At 48.2% G+C, this 22,896-nt stretch overlaps 1 protein-coding gene across 1 annotated transcript in view; it reads left to right on the top strand.

Annotated features, from left to right (window-relative positions):
• Positions 1–21,828, top strand: part of EPHB1 (EPH receptor B1) — a 462,138-nt gene extending 440,310 nt beyond the window's left edge. The window contains exons 13-16 of the mRNA XM_070385976.1: positions 7,703–7,852; positions 14,812–15,005; positions 16,901–17,056; positions 20,393–21,828. Coding sequence (XP_070242077.1) covers positions 7,703–7,852; positions 14,812–15,005; positions 16,901–17,056; positions 20,393–20,501 — 609 coding nt within the window. The 3' untranslated portion in view covers positions 20,502–21,828. The remainder of the gene's footprint in view (positions 1–7,702; positions 7,853–14,811; positions 15,006–16,900; positions 17,057–20,392) is intronic.
• The last annotated feature ends 1,068 nt before the right edge of the window (positions 21,829–22,896 follow it).

The raw sequence follows: 22,896 nt of genomic DNA, 5'->3' as shown, positions 1-22,896 counted from the left end.
ATCATCAGAGCTGCCTTCTGACTGTGGTCCTCAGAACCACATCAGTGGAAGCACCAAGGCTCTGTCCTTGAAGGCCCCACCCCACAGCGCTCATGTTGCTAGGCAAAGGGCAGTCCTCCAGGAAGTAGACCGATCAACAGCACTGAGGAGATATTACAGAAGGCCCTGTGGTTTATCTACTGGGCTTCAACCTTAATGTTAGAAAGTTCTCTCATCCCCAAATCCCACTACCATCACCCGCCCAGTAGTAGTCCATGGTGGACCTGGAATTTAACTGCAATATTTTTAACTAGTGCCTGATAAAATGGCATATACTCAGTGTATCCATTTCCTTGGGCTGCTATTAAGAAGAGGTGGCAAGAGTACACAGAACTATACAGAAAAGATCTTCATGACCTAGATAACCACGATGGTGTGATAACTCATCTAGAGACATATATTCTGGAATGCGAAGTCAAGTGGGCCTTAGGAAGCATCGCTACGAACAAAGCTAGTGAAGGTGATGGAATTCCAGTTGAGCTATTTCAAATCCTAAAAGATGATGATGTGAAAGTGCTGCACTCAATATGCCAGCAAATCTGGAAAGCTCAGCAATGCCACAGGACTGGAAAAGGTCCGTTTTCATTCCAGTCCCAAAGAAGGGCAATGCCAAAGAATGTTCAAACTACCACATGGTTGCACTCCTCTCACACACCAGCAAAGTAATGCTCAAAATTCTCCAAGCTGGGCTTCAACAGTATGTCAACTGTGAACTTCCAGATCTTCAAGCTGATTTAGAAAAGGCAGTGGAACCAGAGATCAAATTGCTAACATCTTTTGAATCATCAAAAAAGCAAGAGAGTTCCAGAAAAACTTCTACCCTGCTTTACTGACTACGCCAAAGCCTTTGAGTGTGTGGATCACAATAAACTGTGGAAACTTCTGAAAGAGATGGGAATACCAGACCACTTGACCTGCCTCCTGATAAATCTGTATGCAGGTCAACAAGCAGCAGTTAAAACTGGACATGCAACAACAGACTGGTTCCAAATCGGGAAAGGAGTACGTCAAGGCTGTATATTGTCTTATATGCAGAATACATCATGAGAAACAATGGGCTGGATGAAGCACAAGCTGGAATCAAGATTTCTGGGAGAAATATCAATAACCTCAGATATGCAGATGACACCACCCTTATGGCAGAAAGTGAAGAAGAACTAAAGAGCCTTTTGATGAAAGTGAAAGAGGAGAGTGAAAAATTGGGCTTAAAACTCAACATTCAAAAAACTAAGATCATGGCATCTGGTCCCATCACTCCATGGCAAATAGATGGAGAAACAATGGAAACAGTGACAGACTTTTTATTTTTGGGGGCTCCCAAGTCACTGCAGATGGTGACTGCAGCCATTAAATTAAAAGATGTTTGCTCCTTGGAAGAAAAGCTATGACCAACCTAGACAGCGTATTAAAAATTAGAGACATTACTTTGCCGATAAAGGTCCGTCTAGTCAAAGCTATGGCTTTTCCAGTAGTCATGTACAGATATAAGAGTTGGACTACAAAGAAAGCTGAGCGCAGAAGAATTGATGCTTTTGAACTGTGGTATTGGGGAAGACTCTTGAGAGTCCCTTGGACTGCAAAGAGACCAAACCAGTCAGTCCTAAAGGAAATTAGTCCTGAATATTCATTAGAAGGACTGATGTTGAAGCTGAAACTCCCATACTTTGGCCACCTGATGCAAAGAACTGACTCATTGGAAAATACCCTGATGCTGGGAAAGATTAAAGTCAGGAGGAGAAGGGGACGACAAAGGATGAAATGATTGGATGGCATCACTGACTCGATGGACATAAGTTTGAGCAAGCTCTGGGAGTTGGTATTGGACAGGGAAGCCTAGCATGCTGCAGTCCATGGGGTTGCAAAGAGACATCACTGAGCTACTGTACTGATCTGAAACAGCAAGCATTTTTTTTCCCTCCTAGTTCTGGAGGCTAAAAGTCCAAAATTAAGGTGTTGGCTGGGTCACTTTCCCTCTAGAACTTCCAGAGAGGAATGTGACCGAGGCCTCTCTCCTCATTTCTGGTGGCTGCTGTCAGCCCTTGCCATTCCTTGGCTTGTAGATGCATCACTCCCTTTGCTATCTCTGTCTTCACTTTGCATGCCCTCTTCTATCTCTGTATTTTCACATGGCCTTCCTGTAAGGACACCAGTGACTGGATTTAGGGCCCACTCTAATCCAGTATGACCTCACCTTTTACTTCCTGTTACCCAGCAAAGGGCTGACGTGCATAGAAGCCAATACTATGGCACTAGCATTTGAGAGGAGAAGGCAGTGGCACCCCACTCCAGTACTTTTGCCTAGAAAATCCCATGGATGGAGGAGCCTGGTAGGCTGCAGTCCGTGGGGTCACTAGATTCGGACACGATTGAGCAACTTCCCTTTCACTTTTCACTTTCATGCATTGGAGAAGGAAATGGCAACCCACTCCAGTGTTCTTGCCTGGAGAATCCCCGGGACGGGAAGCCTGGTGGGCTGCCGTCTTTGGGGTCACACAGAGTCGGACACGACTGAAGCAACTTAGCAGCAGCAGCAGCAGCAGCATTTGAGAACAGGCAAAGCTTTGTCATGAGGTCGACCAGCAAAGAGACAGGAGACAGGGCTCAGACCTCTCTCTCTGATCGATCCAGGGTTGGGTCATAGTTTTACAAATTAGGGGAGGAGGGTTGGTACATGGACCACTGGTGGGGCAGGTTTTGACTAGAGGGTTTTGGAGCGTGGCTGTTTGTGGTATGGTAAAGGAGCTGCAGAACTGGTCTTCATGGACAGTGAAACTTTAGCTTCTGAAAGGGTTTCAGCCTTCAGGTTCCATCATGTCCTGGTCCTTTGGTTCTGTGGCGTGGAAAAACTTTGGTTCTGGGTGTTATTTGAGATCAATAAATTCTCTGCATACACTTCAGCTATATGACTTGCAGTTTTGTTCCTATTGCCTCTGAAAAACTACTCAATATCTTGTTAGAAACAGAATAGGGCCAGATTAGAGCTGGTTCTGTGGTTACAGTTCCATCCCCAAAGACCAGATTTCCAAATAAGGTCACGTGTACTGATACAGGAATTTAGAAGTTGAATGTATTGTTTTGGGGGTTGGCGGGGGCAAACTCAACTCACAACACTCCATAAATTCTTGTTTAATGGTAACAATAATATTCTGAGTGGTTTACATATATATATGTATCATGTTGGATCTTCAAAACAACCCCAATATGTTTTATATATTATAAACCTGTTTGAGAGTGGGCATTATGAAATTCAGAGCCACTACATGACGTCTCAGTCATAAACCTATCACTTCAAGGGGATTCCTCCCGCACATGATTCTAATGATTCTATGATTGACAATACTCAATATTCATCAGTGTCTGGATTCCTGTAACATCCCCACTGAGGTTTTGTCTCACACCTGATGATGGAGAAAAGTACTGTAGCAGTGCCCAGACAGCTAGAAACATTACCCTTCTGGGCATCTCTACGCTGAATAGCTAGGAAGACAAACCAGTGCTATGCTCAGACTGTAGCCTGAAAAACACAGTCGTGTGGGTCCTAGAGCCAGAGATATGAGCTATACCTCTCCAATGTCACTGCAGCAAGGCAGCGAGCTGTCTGGGGGGCCTTGGGGATATCCGTCACCAGAGAGCGGGGCTCAGTGTCCTTCCTGTCAGGTTCCCAGCAGGGTGCTTGCCGAGTGGGTGCTGCATAGATGTTTATTGCAGGCTGGCTGAGCCTGAGGAACTACAGTACCTCTAGGCTGAAACCGTCTACCTATTGGCATCACTCTTAGTGGTAGGTGTGGCTGTGTGTTTTTAGCAGGTGCCCTTGAATGGCTGGGTTAAAATTAATCTGCTGCCAGACATCACTTCCTAGTGTATCAAATCACACACATACCCAGAGTCTTTGTAGTTGGTCTCATACCTGAGTTAAGGCGTGATTATTCTGAAACAAACTTTTAGAAGTGTCACACTTGTGAAGAATGCCACGCTTTACCTGGAAGGTCAGTGTATGAAGTACACTGATGGTGGTGAGCTGCCTTCCCATCCTCTTCTCTTCTCTCCCACCATGTCCCAATGGTGACTCCTATAGCACCTCTAGGGAACCTGGTCCCCGGTCCCTGCAGAATGCACACCTGTGCCTTCAGCATCCCTGGGGGACATCGAAGCATCTGGTGCTTGGAGGAACCCGTGCAGGGGACAATGCTCTCTTCAAGCCCAGTGTCAGCCCCTCTGGCCCACAAGGGTGCAGAATCCTTCCCGTGGACTTCGTCTGTTGTCTGCCCCTCTGAGAATTTGTCCCTTGTGCTTCCTCCCATCCAGCAGAGCAGATCACTCCTTCCTTATGCCTCTTCCTCATGCCTCCACTGGCAAGAACCAGGACCCTCAGAGCACTTGGCCGTCACAGGGGCACCCTGACCTTGGTCTTTCTGGTCCAGACTTCTCTTCTGGAAGAAGGACCTTCCTCATGAGAAGAAGCGCTGGCAGCTGCGGTGCCATTCCATTTCCTTTTCACCTAATCCCCTGCGTGGGGCTGGTCACCATCTCTACATTAATAGATTTTCTTCCATGTAATTGAAGATGAGTTAAATAATCCATCATAATTACCTCTGAGCATCTGAAGGCAATGCTGATGATGTGATGTTTGCAAAGCTGAGAGGGAACTCTAAAACCCCCAGGAAGGAGACCACCCAGCCCCTTCCCTCCTGCCGGCCTGGAGATCAGCGTCCCCTGCTCTCTTGGCGGGGGGCCTTCGTGACAAAACTGTCACCTGCCTGTCCAGGGTGACTCTTCTCAAAGGCTCTGGCACCTGCTGGGATGGAGGCAGGGTGGTGACAGGATGAACTCTGTGTTCAGTGAGGCCCAACAACGCAAGGAGGCACCTCGCCAGCGGGCCTGGCACTGCCAGCTGACATGCAGGAGGGAGGTGCCACAGCTGTCACAGCGGCCCCTGGGTCTGCCCCAGACTTGGCAGAGAGGACACCTTCAGACTCCCAAATCGCCTCTTTGAAATTCAGGAGAAGCACGCTTTCATCTCCCTTCCCCGTTCCCTGACACAAACAGGCGCAAAAGATAAGCCCTGACACTGATCCACAGACCCACATGACCAAATTCTCTGTTTCTCACTCTCTCACACACACTGGTAAGTTTTCACTCTGAGTCTCATTGCCTCTCTCTCTCACACACACAGCCTGACACTAATTAAATTCCTGCTCTCTCCTACCTTACGTAACCCAGGTGTATTGTATTGAGAGACCCCTCTGCTCCAGGGGAGCCCCAGGTCCTCTCCCGGTGTGGCAATATCCCCCACCCAGTGTGGCCACACAGCATGGGATCTCTGAGCTGTCAGACACTGTGTTCGACAACTCCTGGTTTACTGGCTGGATTTTCCACCTCTCTTCCCAACCGTGGTACCAAGGAGATAAAACCAATAAATTCATCCATGTTTGGGGCGATGGTGAGAACGGAGCATTCTGTTGCCTCCGCAGCCCGAGCCTGCCCTCAAGGCATTTGTCACGTGGCTGGTATTTGAGTTGAGGACTCTCCCACCACAAAAGCCTGCCACAGTCCTGGGGGAAATCAGGGCTGTCTTCTTTGCGGAAAGCTGGATGTGTGCCTGGGGAGGTTGGGGCCAGAATGCCTTCATTCCTCCCAGACCCCAGCTAGGAAACCAGATAAAAATACACTTTGCAGTTTGTTCCTTTTTCTCTCACTGGCGCTCAGATTAACCACTTATGCATTTTAAAGGTATTTTTTGCTGAAGTCTAACATGTATCTCTGGTGATCTGAACAGATCATGAGGATGGTCAGAATAAAAATAGCCTCCTTCAGTCAAGGCAGGGGGCAGATGAGAAGGGGATGGAGGGACATGTAGGCCTCATGTATTATGGAGGCAGAGCCCAGGCATCTCAATGGGGCCAGGGCAGTGAAGTCCAGTGTTTGGCGTGAAGACTTAAAAACGAGGATCTTTTTTCCGCTGGAGAATGATGAACTCTGCCCCCATTAGTGGCATCAGTGCCCGAGAGAGCTGCCCTCTCTTTACATCCCCCTTCAGAATTCCGTGCTCTGACCACCCTACACTGGGGGCAGTTACCTCCCTCTCTGCTGCCTGCTACCCCCACATCTGCCCGTGCTCCTCTCTGCCTGGACTTCCCTCCTCCACATGCTCTGCCTGATTAACTGGTTACCAAGTGGATAGCATGGACCCTCTATGCCTGGCCCTGCCCCAGCACTGGATGGATAGTAACCCCGTTTTCCTCACGACAACCTGACTATGTAAGTGTGATCATCACCCCCATTTTGGCAATAAGAAACAGAGGCACAGAGAGGTTAGGTAACTTTCCCTAAGTCACACAGGTAGAAAGGGACAGTACCGGTATCCACATCTGGCCAAAGGCTCCAGAGAACTGCCCCTCTGACTGTTCCTGGCCACCTTCCCTGACCCCTTCCTGTGTTAGGGAGTCTCCTCCAGTTCTCACACACCCTGTATCCCCCTTGGCCTCACCCTCATCACTTTCCATCTTGCTAACAGTACATATTAAGTTTCTGTTTCTTGTCTGCTTTCCCATGCCCCATGCAGGTTGAGGGCAGGGCCCCTAGCTGGCTCAGCTCTGGGACACCAGCTCCTCAAAAGGGCCTGGCACAAAGCAGTGCCCACTGCCTATCTGTTGAGGGAGTACATGTACAAATGGATGGATAGCAATCCCTTGCTTCTCAGGTGGCTCGGTGGTAAGAAACTTGCTTTCCAATGGAGGAGATGCAGGCTCAATCCCTGAGTCAGGAAGATTCCTTGCAGGAGGAAATGGCAACCCACTCCAATATTCTTGCCTGGGAAATCTAATGGACAGAGGAGCCTGGAGGGCTAGTCCATGGGGTCCCGAGGAGTCGGCTGTGACTTTGTGGCTGAGCATGCACACTGGTAAACAAAATAGGCTGAGGTCTGGCAGATGACCTGAGGGCCAAGCAGAGAGCCAAGCTGAAAACTTCCAAGGTGGGGCTGGAGGGTTAGATGGGGAAACAAACCTAAGAGTAGCCATTTAGGAAAGTGTCTGCAGCTCTGGATGTCAACCTGCACAGAAGGGCAGGGGGGAGAGCCAGCATCTTTCAGTGCCGGGCCAGGTAAACCAAGTGCAGCCAGGGCTGCCTGCAGACTGCACAGTGAGGACAGCCAATCCCCGGGGCTGGAGCACAGGGTGCAAGGGGCAGAGGGTGATTCGTGGTTGGGGGTGTCCAGAGGTGTCACCTTCACTGTCTTCCTGTTTTGCTTGCTTAGCTTCCTTCTGACTCAAGTGTTGTGACTTGTACGTACAATACTGTAGGCCAGCAGAGCCGCACCTGCCTGTCACGGCTCACATAGCTGATCTCACACAGTGTCCTATGCATCTATGTTAGTTCCACTGCTCCTCTCACCCATGGTGATGGTAGGATCAGGACATAGGGAACTGGGGGTGAATGCAACCGCAGCCCCAGTCACCACCTCTGGTGTGGAGCAATGCGATGTGCCCACACGTGGTGTGAGAGAGACCAGCCCTGCAGATTCCTCTGCCTGGGGACCCTGCTGTCCTAGTTCGCAAGACATCGGGGTAGGGGTGGAAGGATGGACGTGTGTGCCCAGTTTATTCTTACCAACTTTCAACTGGGAACCCAGTGGTTGGACTGACCAGGCTTCTCCTTCCCCCAGGGAGGCAAGATCCCCGTGAGATGGACAGCTCCAGAGGCCATCGCCTACCGCAAGTTCACGTCTGCCAGCGACGTCTGGAGCTACGGGATTGTCATGTGGGAAGTCATGTCATTTGGAGAGAGACCCTACTGGGACATGTCCAACCAAGATGTAAGTGTCAGCTGCTCCCGGCTGCTACTACCCTCACCCCAGGGGTCCCAGGGCTCTGGCATGCCAGGCCCACCTGGTTTCTCACTGGGCCTTGGGTCCTGAACGTGAAGTGTCTGATGCAGGGGACGCAGGGACCTCCTTTGCACCAATGTTTGAACTAATCAAGAGCCCAGCACAGAGGTGTGATGGTTCCTATGACCCCAAAGCCTGAAAATGTGCCCTGACCAATTCGGGAGATGATGGGCTGGTTCTGAATGGCCTGAATCATGAATAGATCAGGCCCAAAGTTGACCAGGGAATTGTACCCTGCTGCCAAGCACTTGCCTGCGTGCCCTCTGTCACTGTGTGTGATGGAGAGGGAGCAGTGCTGGTTGCCTGGCAGGACCTGGCTTCCAGCTGCTCTACTCTGACAGATGTGCTGTGTTGAGCCAGCAGCAGCTTTTGTCTGCGACTTCTGTGTCTCAGCTCTAAAGGGAGGAGTTCATTGTAAAGGCCCTTATTCCTGAGAATCCGTTATTCTGAATCCTTGGCACCTGTTGGTGAAGGGGGTGCTGAGCAAGAGTCCCAGAGTTGGTCAGCTCCAGACGGGTCTTGGGAGGGGACGGAGCTGGGTGGTCAGCAACACCCCTCCCTGACCCACAAGGGACAGGGAGACAGGAAAGAGAAGCATCATCTGAGATGCTTTTAGCAGAGGCATTTTAGGGGTGTTCCAGATGGGATCCTTTGCTCCATAATTACCAAAAAGTGGATAACCTTTTGTGGATGATTTGCTTTGATAAGGTCACAATCAAAAGCCTACCTGGATCCCCCCCACCCCATCCCTGGGACCACTCCTTCTTGTGTTCTGAATATATACAGTTCCTTTGGGGCTAAGGGGATCGCAGTCTGCAATATCTGCATTACCTGTGTTCTCACTTGTTCTTCCCATCACTGGGAAGCAGTTATTATCTTCCCCAACCTCCAAGGAAGAAGAGACAGGGCTGGCCCAGTCCAGATGGAGAAAACAGCCACCCCAGAAGCACTTCTGTTGTGGGTGTGGGCTCCCAAGGCACTGGTAAACTGGAGAAGTTGGCCCCCAACCAGTCCTCTGTCCAGTCGGAGGTTTCCAGCCATGGCTGTCGCTCAGAAGGTTGCGAAAGGTGGTGACCTGTCTAATGAGACAGGAGCTGGGTGCTTAGCAGTAATGCTAAGGAGCTGGGTGCTTAGCAGTAATGCCCCTGCTCTGGAGGGTAGAGTGCCTTCAGCCCAGAGCAGGTGAAAAAGCTGTCTCCTCAGCCAGGTTCTGTTGCCGACCATGGGTGGTGTCTAGATCCTCTATTATCTCTGATTCTCCATGCTTTGCCTCTGCTCCTGTGGCGTGTCAAATCAGTGAGTGTCGGAATTGATGCCGAGGCTACTTTCATGAAATCAGCTGCACTCTGGTTCCGTCCACACTGTCAGCTAGATGAGTAATAAATGTTAGCCAGAAAAAGCAGACCCATGTTGCCCTGCCCAGAGACTGTAATCCGATTAAGAACAATTCAGCACATGTGGAATGGATTTGAAAACTCTCTGACAGGCAAGATTTGACATTCAGGATATTCTCAGCAAATGTATTCACCTCTGCTGAAAACAAATGAAGTTTCTGATATTAGACTTTCAGAAATCCCAAATCATTCACTCAACAGACACTCAGAGTTTGCTAACTGTGACTAAGCATTGTGCTTACTGGCTCTATTCTTTGGGGGTTTACAGCCCAGCACCAGATACATAGAGCTATGGGAACATTTGAGGGTAGGTAAAGAAGGTTTCCAGATATTTAATGCTTGAGCTGGGCCTCAAAGGGAATAAGAACATCTGCAAAGGAGCAGTTTTATTCTCCTTCCGTTTTTTTTTTTTTTTTCCTAAAATAAAGCCTTTCACCATTGTCCCAAGTACCAGTTTACTCTCTGTGGAAGGCATAGAGTAACTTTTGCCCATTCAGAAGGCATCTCCCGACCCGTCCTGGGAGAGACCCAGGAGGGGCTCCCGGCTGTAGCCCGACATCAGAAACCACTGAGGTGGTGGCAGTAAAGGATTTTACAGATGACAATTGAAAGGCTTTAAGAAAGAGAATTGCAGAGGCAAGTCGGAGTGCTGGTAATTGGGCTTCCAGAGCCCAGGAAGTTCTTTGAACATGTACAGAGAGTTTGTCAGCCAGAGAGAGAACTTGGAAGTTCTACTGCTTGGATCTGATTGACAGAGATAATGAGACTGGCAGTGTCTGTGGAGAGGAGCTGCGGTTTTATTGAAACATCAGAGCTCAACTTAACCCCCTCTGCCCTGGATCCTCCACTACTCTGAGCTCCGCCACTTCACTCTCCACATGGAAGGTCAAGGAAGCCCGCCCACCGCCCAGCTCACTAATGAAAAGTGCATGTCTGGGGGCAGTTGGGAGCCCCACTGGGACAGGAGGCAGGAGGAGGGGCCCTGCTCCTTTCAAAGAGGAGCACCAGCCCTGGGCCCCTGGTCCAGACCACCTGCTCCTCATCCCCACCCAACCCCACACCTGCCATCCCAGGCAGGGTACAGGTGAGCAAAGGCAGCCCACTGCACCTGTCGCTGCAGACCATTCAAAGTGAGTTAGGCCTGCTCCATGACAGCTCCCGACGTGTTCTCACTGCCACACTCACCATCAGCTTCTCTCTGGAAATACCATCTGATCTCATTTCAATCACCAGTCTTTCAACATCCACTTATCTCATCCTGTCATGGATCAAGGAAAGGGGCCCAGGCAGAAGTGAAGTGAAAGTCACTCAGTCCTGTTTGACTCTTTGCAATGCTATGGACTATAGCCTGCCAGGCTCCTCTATCCATGGAATTCTCCAGGCAAGAATATGGGAGTGGGTAGCTGTCCCCTTCACCAGGGGATCTGCCCAACCCAAGGATAGAACTCAGGTCTCCCGCATTGCAGGCGGATTTTTTTACAGTCTGAGCCACCAGGGAAGCCCAGAAGGGGCCCAGGACTTGCTCTGATTTTCAAGTCTGCTCAGCAGGATGCCCTCTGACCCCGGGTTTGGGTCACATCTGTGTTCACAAGTCAGATGCAGTCAGATGCAGTCACTGGTGTTAGGACTGTAAGTCCAAATTCTCCTGCCTCCTCTTGGCTTTTTCCACAGCTGCCAGTGAGGCAGGTGTGACAGGGAGTGATCCCAAAGCCCCATTAGAGGATCACAAGTACTTTTTTGAAATAAGGATGTTTTAATTTGAATATAACTTATATGTACTTTGGAGAAGGCAATGGCACCCCACTCCAGTACTCTTGCCTGGAAAATCCCATGGACGGAGGAGCCTGGTGGGCTGCAGTCCATGGGGTCGCTAAGAGTCGGACACGACTGAGCGACTTCACTTTCACTTTTCTCTTTTCATGCACTGGAGAAGGAAATGGCAACCCACTCCAGTATTCTTGCCTGGAGAATCCCAGGGACGACGGAGCCTGGTGGGCTGCCGTCCATGGGGTTGCACAGAGTTGGACACGACTGAAGCGACTTAGTATAGCATAGCATAGCATATATGTACTTAGAAAACACCAGTCCTTAAAAAGAGAATAAAAATCTTCAAATGTATAGTGCTTCATGATGGACACAAGTAGATGAATGTTGTTGTTTAGTAGCCCAGTCATGTCAGACTCTTTCGCAACCCCATGAACTGTAACCCACCAGGCTTCTCTGTCCATGGGATTTCCAGGCAAGAATACTGGAGTGAGTTGCCATTTCATTCTCCAGGGGATCTTCCTGACCCAGGAACCAAACCCAGGTCTCCTGCATTGGCAGGTGGATTCTTTACCACTGAGCCACTGGTAAAATCATAGATTAATGTTACCCATATACCAACTAATGATTTGGTATTTTTTCTTTGGAGCAGAGAGAAAAGCTTTAAGAAGCATCATTGCTCCCAAAGTATTATCTACTCAAGCAATAATAGCAAAGTTGTCCAGAAGAAATAGCAGATGGAATAAAGTCCAATTTTGTAAGCAAAAGCAGGGGAGGGGGTTCCTGTCTCCTCTATCACAAAAGGTGACACTCTGGGAGAGAGGTCCCATTTAACAAGTCCCCACTACCTGCTTGGTGTTTTCCAGACACCATTTTCCTAAACCTCCCTATGGCTGGTAGAGAACAGCAGCACTTTCTGCAGAGAAGACCTATTACAGAAGACTGTAATAGCCATGGCCACAGTGACAGCCTCCACGTGATGATGGGATCCTTTTCATGACTCTAACGTTTGGTGCTCAATGCACACTGCCTCATTGTATCACTTGGCTCTTCTGACACCCCCATCTGTGCAGTTTCAGGAAGTCAAGTGACTCTCCCATGTTTCTGGAGCTAATAAGAAATAGAGTTAGTATTTTAACCTAGATCTCCAAGGTCTATGTGCTCAATGGCAATGCCACACCATCATCGACACAGTGCATGGGGCTTTGGACCTGCAGGGAGGAGGAATCAGTGACTCTTTGATGTGCTCTTAAAAAGAAAGTCAGCATATCAAACAAACAGAGGAAATACATAATCAAACACCAGAACAGTCTTTCGAAGATTCTAAAGAGGTGGTTTGTAGAGGAGACAAGGGCAAAGCGACTAAATGCCATCTGGTCTAAAGCTTCCAGACAGGAGAGTCAGAGCATGCCAGTGCTCTGGCCACTCAATGATGTGCCAGGAGTGCTTGGGTCAGCTGGTCACACCTCTGAGCTGTGCCCACAGAAGGGCTCTGCCTCTAGTGCTCCTTCTTCTTTTGGGCAGGCAGAAGAGGAATCTTGTTGAGGGGAACATTGGTGTATGAGAATCTGGCCATGAAATAATTTGAGCAACGAGGCCAGCAGTTTAGGGGAACATGAGCTGCCTTGCATTCGAAGACTTTAGGGGCCCCATCCCCCTCAAAGAAGTTGAATCTGGACACAAACCCCTCCTGCTGGCCCCACCAGCTTGTCTTTAGGCAATCCAGAGTTTGTGGAGCCATTCAGTGGGTAATCCCACTTGTCCCCATGCTGAGTGGGAACTCTGTGACTGGGCCCCTCCACCTGGCTGTCTGGAAGGAGCTAGAAAGGATGCCTCGTTACTCACCCTCTTGGGTTACTTGCTTTAGCTGTATATCCCCATTTCCTACCGTGAAGACATCAAACAGCTCCAAGAACTGTTCTCCAGGCTGAGATCACTGTGGCAATCCCACGGAGTCTGAAAGAGTAGGCTTCAAGGTGTTCAGAACTTGAACTTAGATATCTCTTTTCCCAGCCCTGTCCCTCACTAGCTGCATGCCCTCAGGTAAATAACTCCCCCTGATTGCATGTTCATTTCCTCGTGGGGAAAATAGGGCTAAAATGGACTCCTGAGAGGGTAATAGGTAGTCTGATTGACAACAGTCTGGCCGAGATAAACATTTGTTGGTGGTATATCATATTATTCAAAAGTGCACGTCCACAGTAGCTGGTTTTTTATAAAGTGATCATATTGGTATGGTTTGTGTGCTTGTTTTTCTGAAACATTGTGGGTGTTTTTTTTTTTTTCCACATTGAATAGAAGTAATAATACACTTTGATTATCTCTAATGACTTCAGGTTATTATATTATCTCATTCCCCCTCATGCCCTGAATACCATGCATAGAATTTGTAACAGTATAAAATAATCAAGAATATTCACTTTCTGACCAATTTACAAAGTAAAAAAAAAAAAAAAAATAATCAGTTGAAATGAATCTGACATATTTTAAAGTAGAAGCAAAAACACCTGAAAATTCCTGAGCTCCGAATTATTTCTTATGTTGTTAAAGGTCTTTAACTGTTTGTGTTAATGTAAAATCAATGCCTAATTATTATAGGGCATAAACATATAAAGAAACAAAAAGACAAACACGAGGGCATTCACATTTCTACCCGCCCAGGGGCAACCACCCTTAGCTCTATCGTATAGACGCTTCTAAGGGCTTTTCTATGTATGTGTGTAATTATTAGTTTTGTTTTGATTCTTGTTTTTCTACAAAAGTAAGATTATACCATACCTGCACTTAGACAGCCTGCTCTTTTGCCTAATATAATAATGGGAGTATATTTCCATTTCAATAGGTACATTTTTGCAACATCTTAAGGCCTGCATTGTATTCCATTCCTTGCATTGTGCTATGAGTGTGCCATAATAAATTTGTATGTTTAGCACTGGGTCGCTTGTAATTATTTTTATCATTTCCAAAAGCAGAGAGCAGGCATAATTAATTTAAATGAATTGGAAACTGAGAAGTAAAGGGTGCTTACAGATCCTAAAATCTCTACAAAATTATCCCCTGGAATCTATGAAAATTAACAAAACTTGATTGAAGATATTTATGTTGGATCACCTTGTTATTTTTACCATTGTCATTGTACTGAACCAGTTTGTTTAACTAAATTATCTTCTATCGAATTCCTGTCGCTGCCTCATAAAGATTAAGGCAGATAGTCTAAAGCATCTAATGGGTCCCTGGCATGAAGTAGGTTCTCCATCACATTCTGATCCCCTCTCTCCCTTTCTTTTCCCATAGCAGTAGAAGGATGAGGCCCACAGTGGGCTCTGGTGGGTGTCGTTTGCAAATAGTGGGTTCACTGCATTTCCATGTGCCATTGTTTCATCTGCCCTGGTCCCACCAGCTGCCAGGAAGGCAAGATTGGGCCTGGTATCCTCTCAAAGGAGAAGCTCCAACTGTTCTTTAGCAAACATTTCATAGCCATCTAGTAAATGTCAGGCCCTATCCCGGTAGCTGGGGACACAAAGACACAACAGGATGCAGGCCCTGCTTTCTGGGAACTCATAGTCGAGGGGCAGAAGCCAAGTGCCCATAAAGTCTGTTATAGTGAGAGGTATAGTGGCACAGAATGAGGACCTGGGGCAAGGAGGCTCCACCCTCAGGGGCTAATTTGTGAATGACTGGCTAGTGACTCATCAGCAGTCATACCTGTTCTTATGTGTGTCTCTGCAGGTCATCAATGCCATCGAGCAGGACTACCGGCTGCCCCCTCCCATGGACTGCCCAGCTGCTCTGCACCAGCTCATGCTGGACTGTTGGCAGAAGGACCGTAACAGCCGGCCCCGCTTTGCAGAGATCGTCAACACCCTGGACAAGATGATCCGGAACCCGGCAAGTCTCAAGACTGTGGCTACCATCACCGCCGTGTGAGTCCAGTCGAGCAAGGTGGTGCCTAGGGGTGGGGGTGGGGTCTCATAGTTGGGAAGAGCCCTGAGCAAGGCTGCTGGCCTTCAATCCACTGAGAGCAAGGGAGAGGTGGCTGAGCTTATCCACAGATGGAAGAGGTTCCAAGACTTCCCTCCCTTTTCTCCCTCTACCTTTCTGCAATAGTCCCTGTCCCCAGCATGGCTGTAGACAGATGATCGAATGCCTGTCTGGCTCTCTATGTCCGTTGGCCTCAGACAGACTGGGCACGGGCTCTGTAATAATTAGGCTTATCTTATCTAACTGATATGAGACCCCACTTCTGGGCAATTCGGTTTCCAGAGGACACCTTTCAGTGTATGAGGCCGGGGGAGCTTCAGACTTGGAACCGTGGCCAACCTGACAGCTATGGGACAGAAATTTAGAGCAATTGGATTTGTTACTAGCAAATGCACAGAGCTGTCAGCTACTGTCAGCAACTGTCAGCTATACATCACTCATCTACATTTGCAGTGTTAACTTGTTTTTTAATTCATCCTTTGGACCAGAGTGTATTGGGTGCTTATGTGCTAACTGCTGTGACCTTGCTGGCCGTATAGAATGAACAACATAGACATGTCCCCCCCCACCCCCCACCCACGGAGCTCAGAATCATTTAGGAGCAGTACACATGAATCAGATGGTTGCCCAAAGATACTCCAATTGATACTTCGCTGGCCAGTGTGGCAGGGAAGTGTGTGATACTTGGAGAGCATACACCTTGGTCTTGCGTGAGGGAGGCGACCCTGATGCCTGTTATTTCAGTTGAGAGCTGAAGGGCAAGGATGCAGTAGCTGAGTGAAAGTGAGGTGGGAGCAGAAGGTCAGGGTTCCAGCCTGTGCAGAGGCCCAAGCATGGGAAGGACAGGGCCAGCGTGTTGGGAGTGCTGTTTGTGAGGAGACCAGGTGGGGACTGAGGCTGGGAAGACAGGCAAGGGCCAGATGCTTGGAGCCTTTAGGCCCTGCTAAGGCCTCTGAGTTTTTGTAGCAATGATTACTCACTGAAGTGGGTCAAGTTTGACATGGATCAGGGGTAAGGGATGGGGGTTCCTGTCATGATCACATCTACCTTTTTTAAAGAGTGCAGGCTAGTGTGGACCTGATGTTGAGGGGAGCATGAAGACAGACTTGATAGGAAGACATGGCAATAACCATAGAGATAGCGTCTTGAATCAGGCTAATTGTGTAGAAAGAAGCAAGTGAGCTTGAGAGGTTTTGAAAGTCAAATCTTTATGACTTGGTGAAGGGTTGGGTGTGGATGCTGAAGGTGAGGGTGATGTGAAGATGGCACCTTGATTTCTGGGGGTGGTACCTGGGGGTCTGCTCTGAGAGTATGTGAGAGAAGGTCAGCGGTGGGCTGCTGTATTCCATTTCTTTCAGTCAGTGGAGGACGGAACAAGGAGGAAAGAATGTTGCTGACATTGTGGAGGCTGCAGTGAACTTCATATATTTGTAAAAGAACCATATCTTTGGTTGGTGAAGCTCTTAGATTTCAGTTTACAAAGGAGTGGGATCCTTCTCTTCCCTTCAGACTCCACGCTGTGTCAGTCTGCTGGTCTGGGCTGACTGGCATGGGACAGAGCCCAGGGACAGGGGGATGGGCCACCTGGCCTTGAGGAGCTGTGCCAGCTCAGAACTGTGTAGAGAAGGAAGGGTCAGCCCCGGTTTCCTCCATAATCCTTATCCCACCAGGGGCGCCAAACCGCCATGAAGTCCACCGTCCGCCCAGAGTGTGGTCTGCCCATGACCCCCTGCAGCTGTAGGCAAACCTCCATGAAGTCCACCGTCCACCCAGAGTGTGGTCTGCCCATGACCCCCTGCAGCTGTAGGGTCACTGCTCCCCTCTGTCTGTCTCGCAGGCCTTCCCAGCCCCTACTCGACCGCTCCATCCCAGACTTCACAGCCTTCACCACCGTGGATGACTGGCTCAGCGCCATCAAGATGGTCCAGTACAGGGACAGCTTCCTCACTGCCGGCTTCACGTCCCTCCAGCTGGTCACCCAGATGACATCAGAGTAAGTGGTGGGCATCGTCTCTGTCCTGCCTGAGGGTGAAGGTCAAGGCTCCCTCGCTGCTGTCTCTCGTGATGTGGGTCTGGCCTCATCCTCAGAGCCCCATCTCGGGATAGAACCAGGCCTGGCAGGGAAGAGCCTGGGAATGATGTAGGGGTGAGGTGGGGAGGCTGAGATTTATTCCAGGTCCCAAATGAGAGTTCCTCCAAACCACTGCCATATGTCATTTGCCTAATCACCGAGAGCCTCTCCTCCGTTTAAGTTTTTAAACTCAGCCCATCAAAGAGAGCAACCAGATGGAAAGAACACAGCCAGCCAGCACTTTAAACATCAGAGCAGGAAGAGGCAGAGCACTGATTCAGCAGCAGTCGCCTATGTGCCCGGAGCCTGTCTTCATCCTCAGATAGCGCTTGTAAATAAGCAGACGTTTCCAGCCCCCACAAATTATTTTCCAACTGCAGCCCCCACAGGAGTGTGGAGGAATACAAAAACTAAAATTATTCAAATAAGATGAGAGCCAGAAAGGGTCTTAAAGACCCGTGCAGTCCATCATTTCCCCAAGAATGTTCTGAGCAGCACCCGTTCTGGGAAATGTTAATAGGTTCTCCTTGGAAAAAAGGTCCCATGGTCAAATAAATTTAGGAAGTACTGAGTACTTTATCACTCTCCTGGAGATTCACTTCACATATTAGCACTGTAAAGGCCATGAAAAATCCTGAGATAAAGAAGCCCATGGAAAATTATTAAATACCATGGAACTGTATTTCAGAAGGCAGGGTTTTGTGGACCTGCAGTTTGGGAAATCTGTGTCTAGTTCTACCCCTTCCATTCAGAGATTCAGAAAGGCGATGGTGTTAGTACCTGGAGACTGAGCTGTTAGGAGTGACGAAGCGGGAACTGAAGCCTGCTTTCCTGACTGCTGGCTCCGTATGCTCCCGCCTATCCGACTGGGGACACACGGGGCTGTACTTTGCTGCACATACACTGAGTCTCCTGAGATCCTTTTAACTACTGACGCCTGATTCCTACACCCAGATCTTCTGATTGATTTGGGACATGGTGAGACCTGGGCATCCGGATGTTAAAACTCCCTAGGTAATTCTAGTGTGCATTGACTCAAATCTGCATCTGGATTACAGTGGGTAAGAGTCAACTTCTGAACACACATGCATACACAAGCACCCCAGCAGGGACCTGACCAGCTGCCCTGCTGCAGCTGGGGTTGGTGGCCTGTGACACATGTTTCCCCCGGTCAGTCTGCCAGGTAATGGGCAAACACTTACTGAAACCTGTGCTGTTTCAGACACAGTGCTCTGGGCTGGGATTCCATCCTGGGGTGGGCCAGTTACTGAGTCCCTGGGGAGAGGTGGGGGTCTTCCAACTCTAGCAGTTGGGTGCCAAGGGGACAGCTTATTGACCCTCAGCCTTCTGTCGTAGCCTCCTAGTCTGCAATCAATTTTCCTAGAGTCCAGCTTCATATCTCTCAGGTTTATTCCCTCCAGAAATGATGGAACCTCCACTTTCTCTTGGGAAATGGCTTGGATGTCACTCTAGCCTTGGGTCCACTAAACACCAGAATTCATTTTTTCACACTTGAGTTCAATTTCCAGGATGCCTTAAAAAGCCCTTGCCATCATGAATTATCATCAGACACCAAAAATGAAAAATAAGCCCTTCCCAGTGGAAAACCAGCTTCCCCATCGTACAGAGCTAAAAAGGATGCTTGGGTTTAGAAGTGGAGCGAGTTTCCATGAACGCAGGACTGTATCTGATTTCCCACTGTCATGGGATGAGTATGGGGACTCGCATCACCTGATCCTCCACAAGCCTAAGGAATCAAGTGGACTCATTCCTTCAGTCTGGGAATAGCCACATGATAAAGAGCTAGGGGAAAATTAAAAGGAAAGTGAAACTGAACATTAAGGGATTTAGTTAAAAGTAAAACATGTCCACACACTATTGGAGCAGTTTCCTTTGCCTCTTGAGTGATAAAAGGCGGAAAAAGAACATGTGTAACTAAATAAAGTAGATTGCAGGACAATTTGTGAATTCAGAATTCAAGGATACCTCTCAAAAGTATTTGCTGAAAGATGTGGACAATTTGACAATCTAGGCCAGCTGCAACCCAAGGGAGGCTGACCACCAGCTGAAAGGAGGGGTTGGGAGGCCCAGGTGTAGACGGGAAGTCAGCACAGGGGCCTCCCCATGAGTCTCACATACAGTGCTCAGAGCCATCTGCTCTGCTGGGGCAGGGGGGTCTTCAGGGAGTACAGTCAGGACATTAGAAGAATTCTGAGAGCAGCCGTGCAGGGTAACTGAGAGCCAGGCTGTCCTGAGTTTGAAGCCCAGCTCCACCACTGCTTACCTGCTGTGTGATCTCAAACATGTTACTTAACTTCTTTGAGCCCTGCTTGCCTCGTCTATAAATGTGCAAATAATAATAGTACCCACCTCATTGGTTTGTGGTGAGAGGTAAGTGGAATAGTATATATAAGGCACTTGTCTATTGTCTACCCGCAGGACACAGGTGAGAAATGATTGCTGGTAAATTATTATCATCGACTCTGAGTGGTTTGGCAGTTTTTATGAAATGCTTCCATGGGTATAAATGAATTAGTATGTGGCACGAGGGAAGCACTCAAATAATGTAATATTATTAACTAAAGGAAGATGCATGGGTCTCCACAAAGTCAAATATAAGCCATGAACTTGTTCATATTAAGACTCACAGTTCATAGACAAATCCAGTCCAAATCCCTATCCTAAACATCTTCCTTGGATTCCTGCTTGGGCAGATATTTGAAAGTTATTTTGAGGTCACCCTTCTTAAAAATTCATGACATTAAAATTCTAACAGAAGCAGAAAATGGAAACTCAGGGGAAAACATCAGAAAACTAGGCAAGCCCTACATCTTTTCAATCACAATGGGCGATCACTAATGTAGGCAGAAACCTCACAGAATAACCAAAGCCCCATACAGTCTGTGCTTGGAGTGTTAAAAAAAAAAAAAATAGCAGAGGAAAGTTCTAGTCTGCCTAGGGTCATGGACACAATGAAAAGGCTGCTCCAGAACCTGCAGATGAAGAAGAATGCACAGCACTTTCAGGGTCTTCTAAGCTGGAGGGGGCATTGGAAGCTGGGGCCACTGCATGGAGAAATTGAGATTGAGAAAGGGAATATTGAGTTAGATGTTTGCCAGCCTCAGATAAACTTGGGCATATTAGATTCTAAACATCTTTTCTTGCCTACCCCACTATTATTAGAAGCTTACCTTCTGTGATGAGTTCTGACCAGTGGAAAGCACTAATGTCCCTTCTTTGTGGCTTTTTCCCTCCTAGAGACCTCCTGAGAATAGGGGTCACCCTGGCAGGTCATCAGAAGAAGATCCTGAACAGCATTCTGTCTATGAGGGTCCAGATGAGTCAGTCACCAACGGCAATGGCATGACAACTCTTGTTTTCTGTGGGGAGGAGAGGAAGGAAAAGGACTAGGCTCAAGGGGAACCAGAGGTTGACCACTGTGGAATGTTCTGGAGAGACTGGCTTCTCACCTGAGAAATGCGTTCTCATAATGAAGAATAAGCTGGACCTATTCCTAATAGGCAACCTTCATTTCTCAGTGACAGATGCACGTTTAAGGTGCCGTGGGGAACCAAATATGTAATGATAAAAATACATAAAGGTGATGTTCAGTGGAAGTGAAGACAAAACAATAAGCGTCAAAGACCCCAAGAGTGAACTCAGCTCGCACCCTGGGTGGGCTGGAGTCATCCACTGGCAAGAAGAAAGGGAAGGAGGTCGAGGGAAGAAACAGAAGTAATTTCCCATTTTCTTCCTCACCAATGACGTTCTTTTCTTTTCTCCTTTTGTCCTCCTCCCCACGAGCCCTCTCCCTCCCCGCACATCCATCTCCCTTTGCTCATGACTTGTGTAGGGAAGTTTCTTCAAACAAACCCCAGCTCCTGAGACTCCAGATGTTCTGTCAGTTGCCAAAGGACCTTGCTGACCACTGCATGGGGGATCCAACCAATTCAATTAATGTCTTCATATTGAAGAAGAGATGTACCTTCAATTGAAAACCTTGTTTTTCTTTTGTTTGCATTTTCTGCAAAAAGGAAAAAGAAACCACAAATTGGAAAAAAAAAAAAAAAAACCTGTTTCCGTGTGCAAAGGCACGCCTATGTATGTCTGTGTTATCAGGTAACTGCTTGTTCGTAACAGATGCAAACAAGAAAGAGCTGGGAAGTCTTTGCCCCTGGAAAATCCACAGGGGCTGGAGCATGCTGTCGGTCTGGTTTTCTGATTGGTCCCATTGGCCTGTTGGCTCAGTGGGGAGAGAGAGTAGGGAGAAAAATAAAATGAAAAGGGGAAAAATCTCCGGAAAGCTTGCAATTAGACAGGAAACAGGTGAGTGGTTTGAATTGGATGCAGTGTGGGCCATTCGAGAATGATACTGACTGATTCGTTATTCTTGGTGACATCTGAAGAGAAGGAGAAGGAAGGTGTTTCTGGAGAATGTTCTTCCACATCCCCCGAACCTAATTCAAGAAGGTGAGGAAGAGAGTTCTTCTTCCCCTCGTCTGGGGACTGGCTTGAGCTGTGTGGCATCCGAGGAACGTTTCAGATGTGTCTGTGTTTCTCTGCATTCCTTCCTGTACCTCATTGTTCAATTCACTTTTGTAAATTCCACCTAACATTTAAATATTTTTAATTTCTCCTTTTACCTTAATCTCCTTGCTAATTTTATCTGTCTAATTAAAATGAGCAGAAGCATGTCCGGGTTTACATAGAATGGTGTCAGAGTGTGTATTCCCAGACGCCAGCGGGTCCCTCCCCATGGTATGGGAGAATCCTTAATAACTGCCTTTCTTCCCCTAATAAGGGGTGGGGGGAACATCCCAGACCCCACGACACCCAAGAAGCAGAATGTGTGAGAATCACTCTCACTGATGTGACCCCAAAATAGAGCCAAATAAACAGGAGGCTCCAAAGCCTCCAATATACAGCACAAGAAGTCACGGGCAAATTAACGTAAATAATAACCAGCAACTCAGACTCTGCCCTCAGCTCAGTTTACACACTGCATTCGAGGATTTCACATCCAAGTGAATTTTGTGAAAGCCACTGAAGACTAATCCAGGCCCTTCCTTGTGGGGTCTGTGAACATGCAGTTGGTGTGTGTGTGTTGGGGGGAGGTGCGGTGAGGCAGTGAAAGAAGCTAGGTTTCCCACTTAGGTAATTTCAAACATATTTAAGGTGAGATTAGCCTTTTTACCTATTCTCAGGGAACTTTACCTGGAGAGACACTTACCTTCTTGAAGTCCCTTAAGACAGGCTCACAGGCCTGGGGGTATGGCTCTGATGCAGGGGGGCCCTATCTGAAAGCTCCATCCTTTGCTTCACGAGCTGCTGGGAGAAGACGATCCAAACTGTCTCAGCAGACTGGCATATGGCTGCAAGGGGCCCCATCCAGCCATACAGCAGGTAGAGGAGAGAACCTCCCTCATTAATAGCTCACCAATTCCATGCATAATTTGTGAATTATCCCCAAAGACCTCGATCCACGCCATGTCTCATGAGCCTAGGCAATTTGGCTAATCTATTCTCAGTTTTCCATAGGAATGAATTCTAATTTGTCACCACATTCTCAAGCAGCCTCCTAAACCCAACATCCTCACTGTGACTCCACCAAGGCCAGTCCACCTCCACCTCCTGGCTGTGGACAAAGCACGGTCAAGGTGAGGGTCACGACAAGCCCTTTGGTGTGTCCATAAGATCCCATGAAAGAGAGAAAGAATCCAACATACCCAAGGGGAAAACACGAGGGGTCAACAGAGTCAAGG

The sequence above is a fragment of the Bos mutus genome, chromosome 1, assembly GCF_027580195.1.
Source record: "Bos mutus isolate GX-2022 chromosome 1, NWIPB_WYAK_1.1, whole genome shotgun sequence".
NCBI classification, from domain to species: domain Eukaryota; kingdom Metazoa; phylum Chordata; class Mammalia; order Artiodactyla; family Bovidae; genus Bos; species Bos mutus.
Note: the sequence above shows the minus strand (reverse complement) of the source record. Positions and strands in the feature narration are given on the sequence as shown.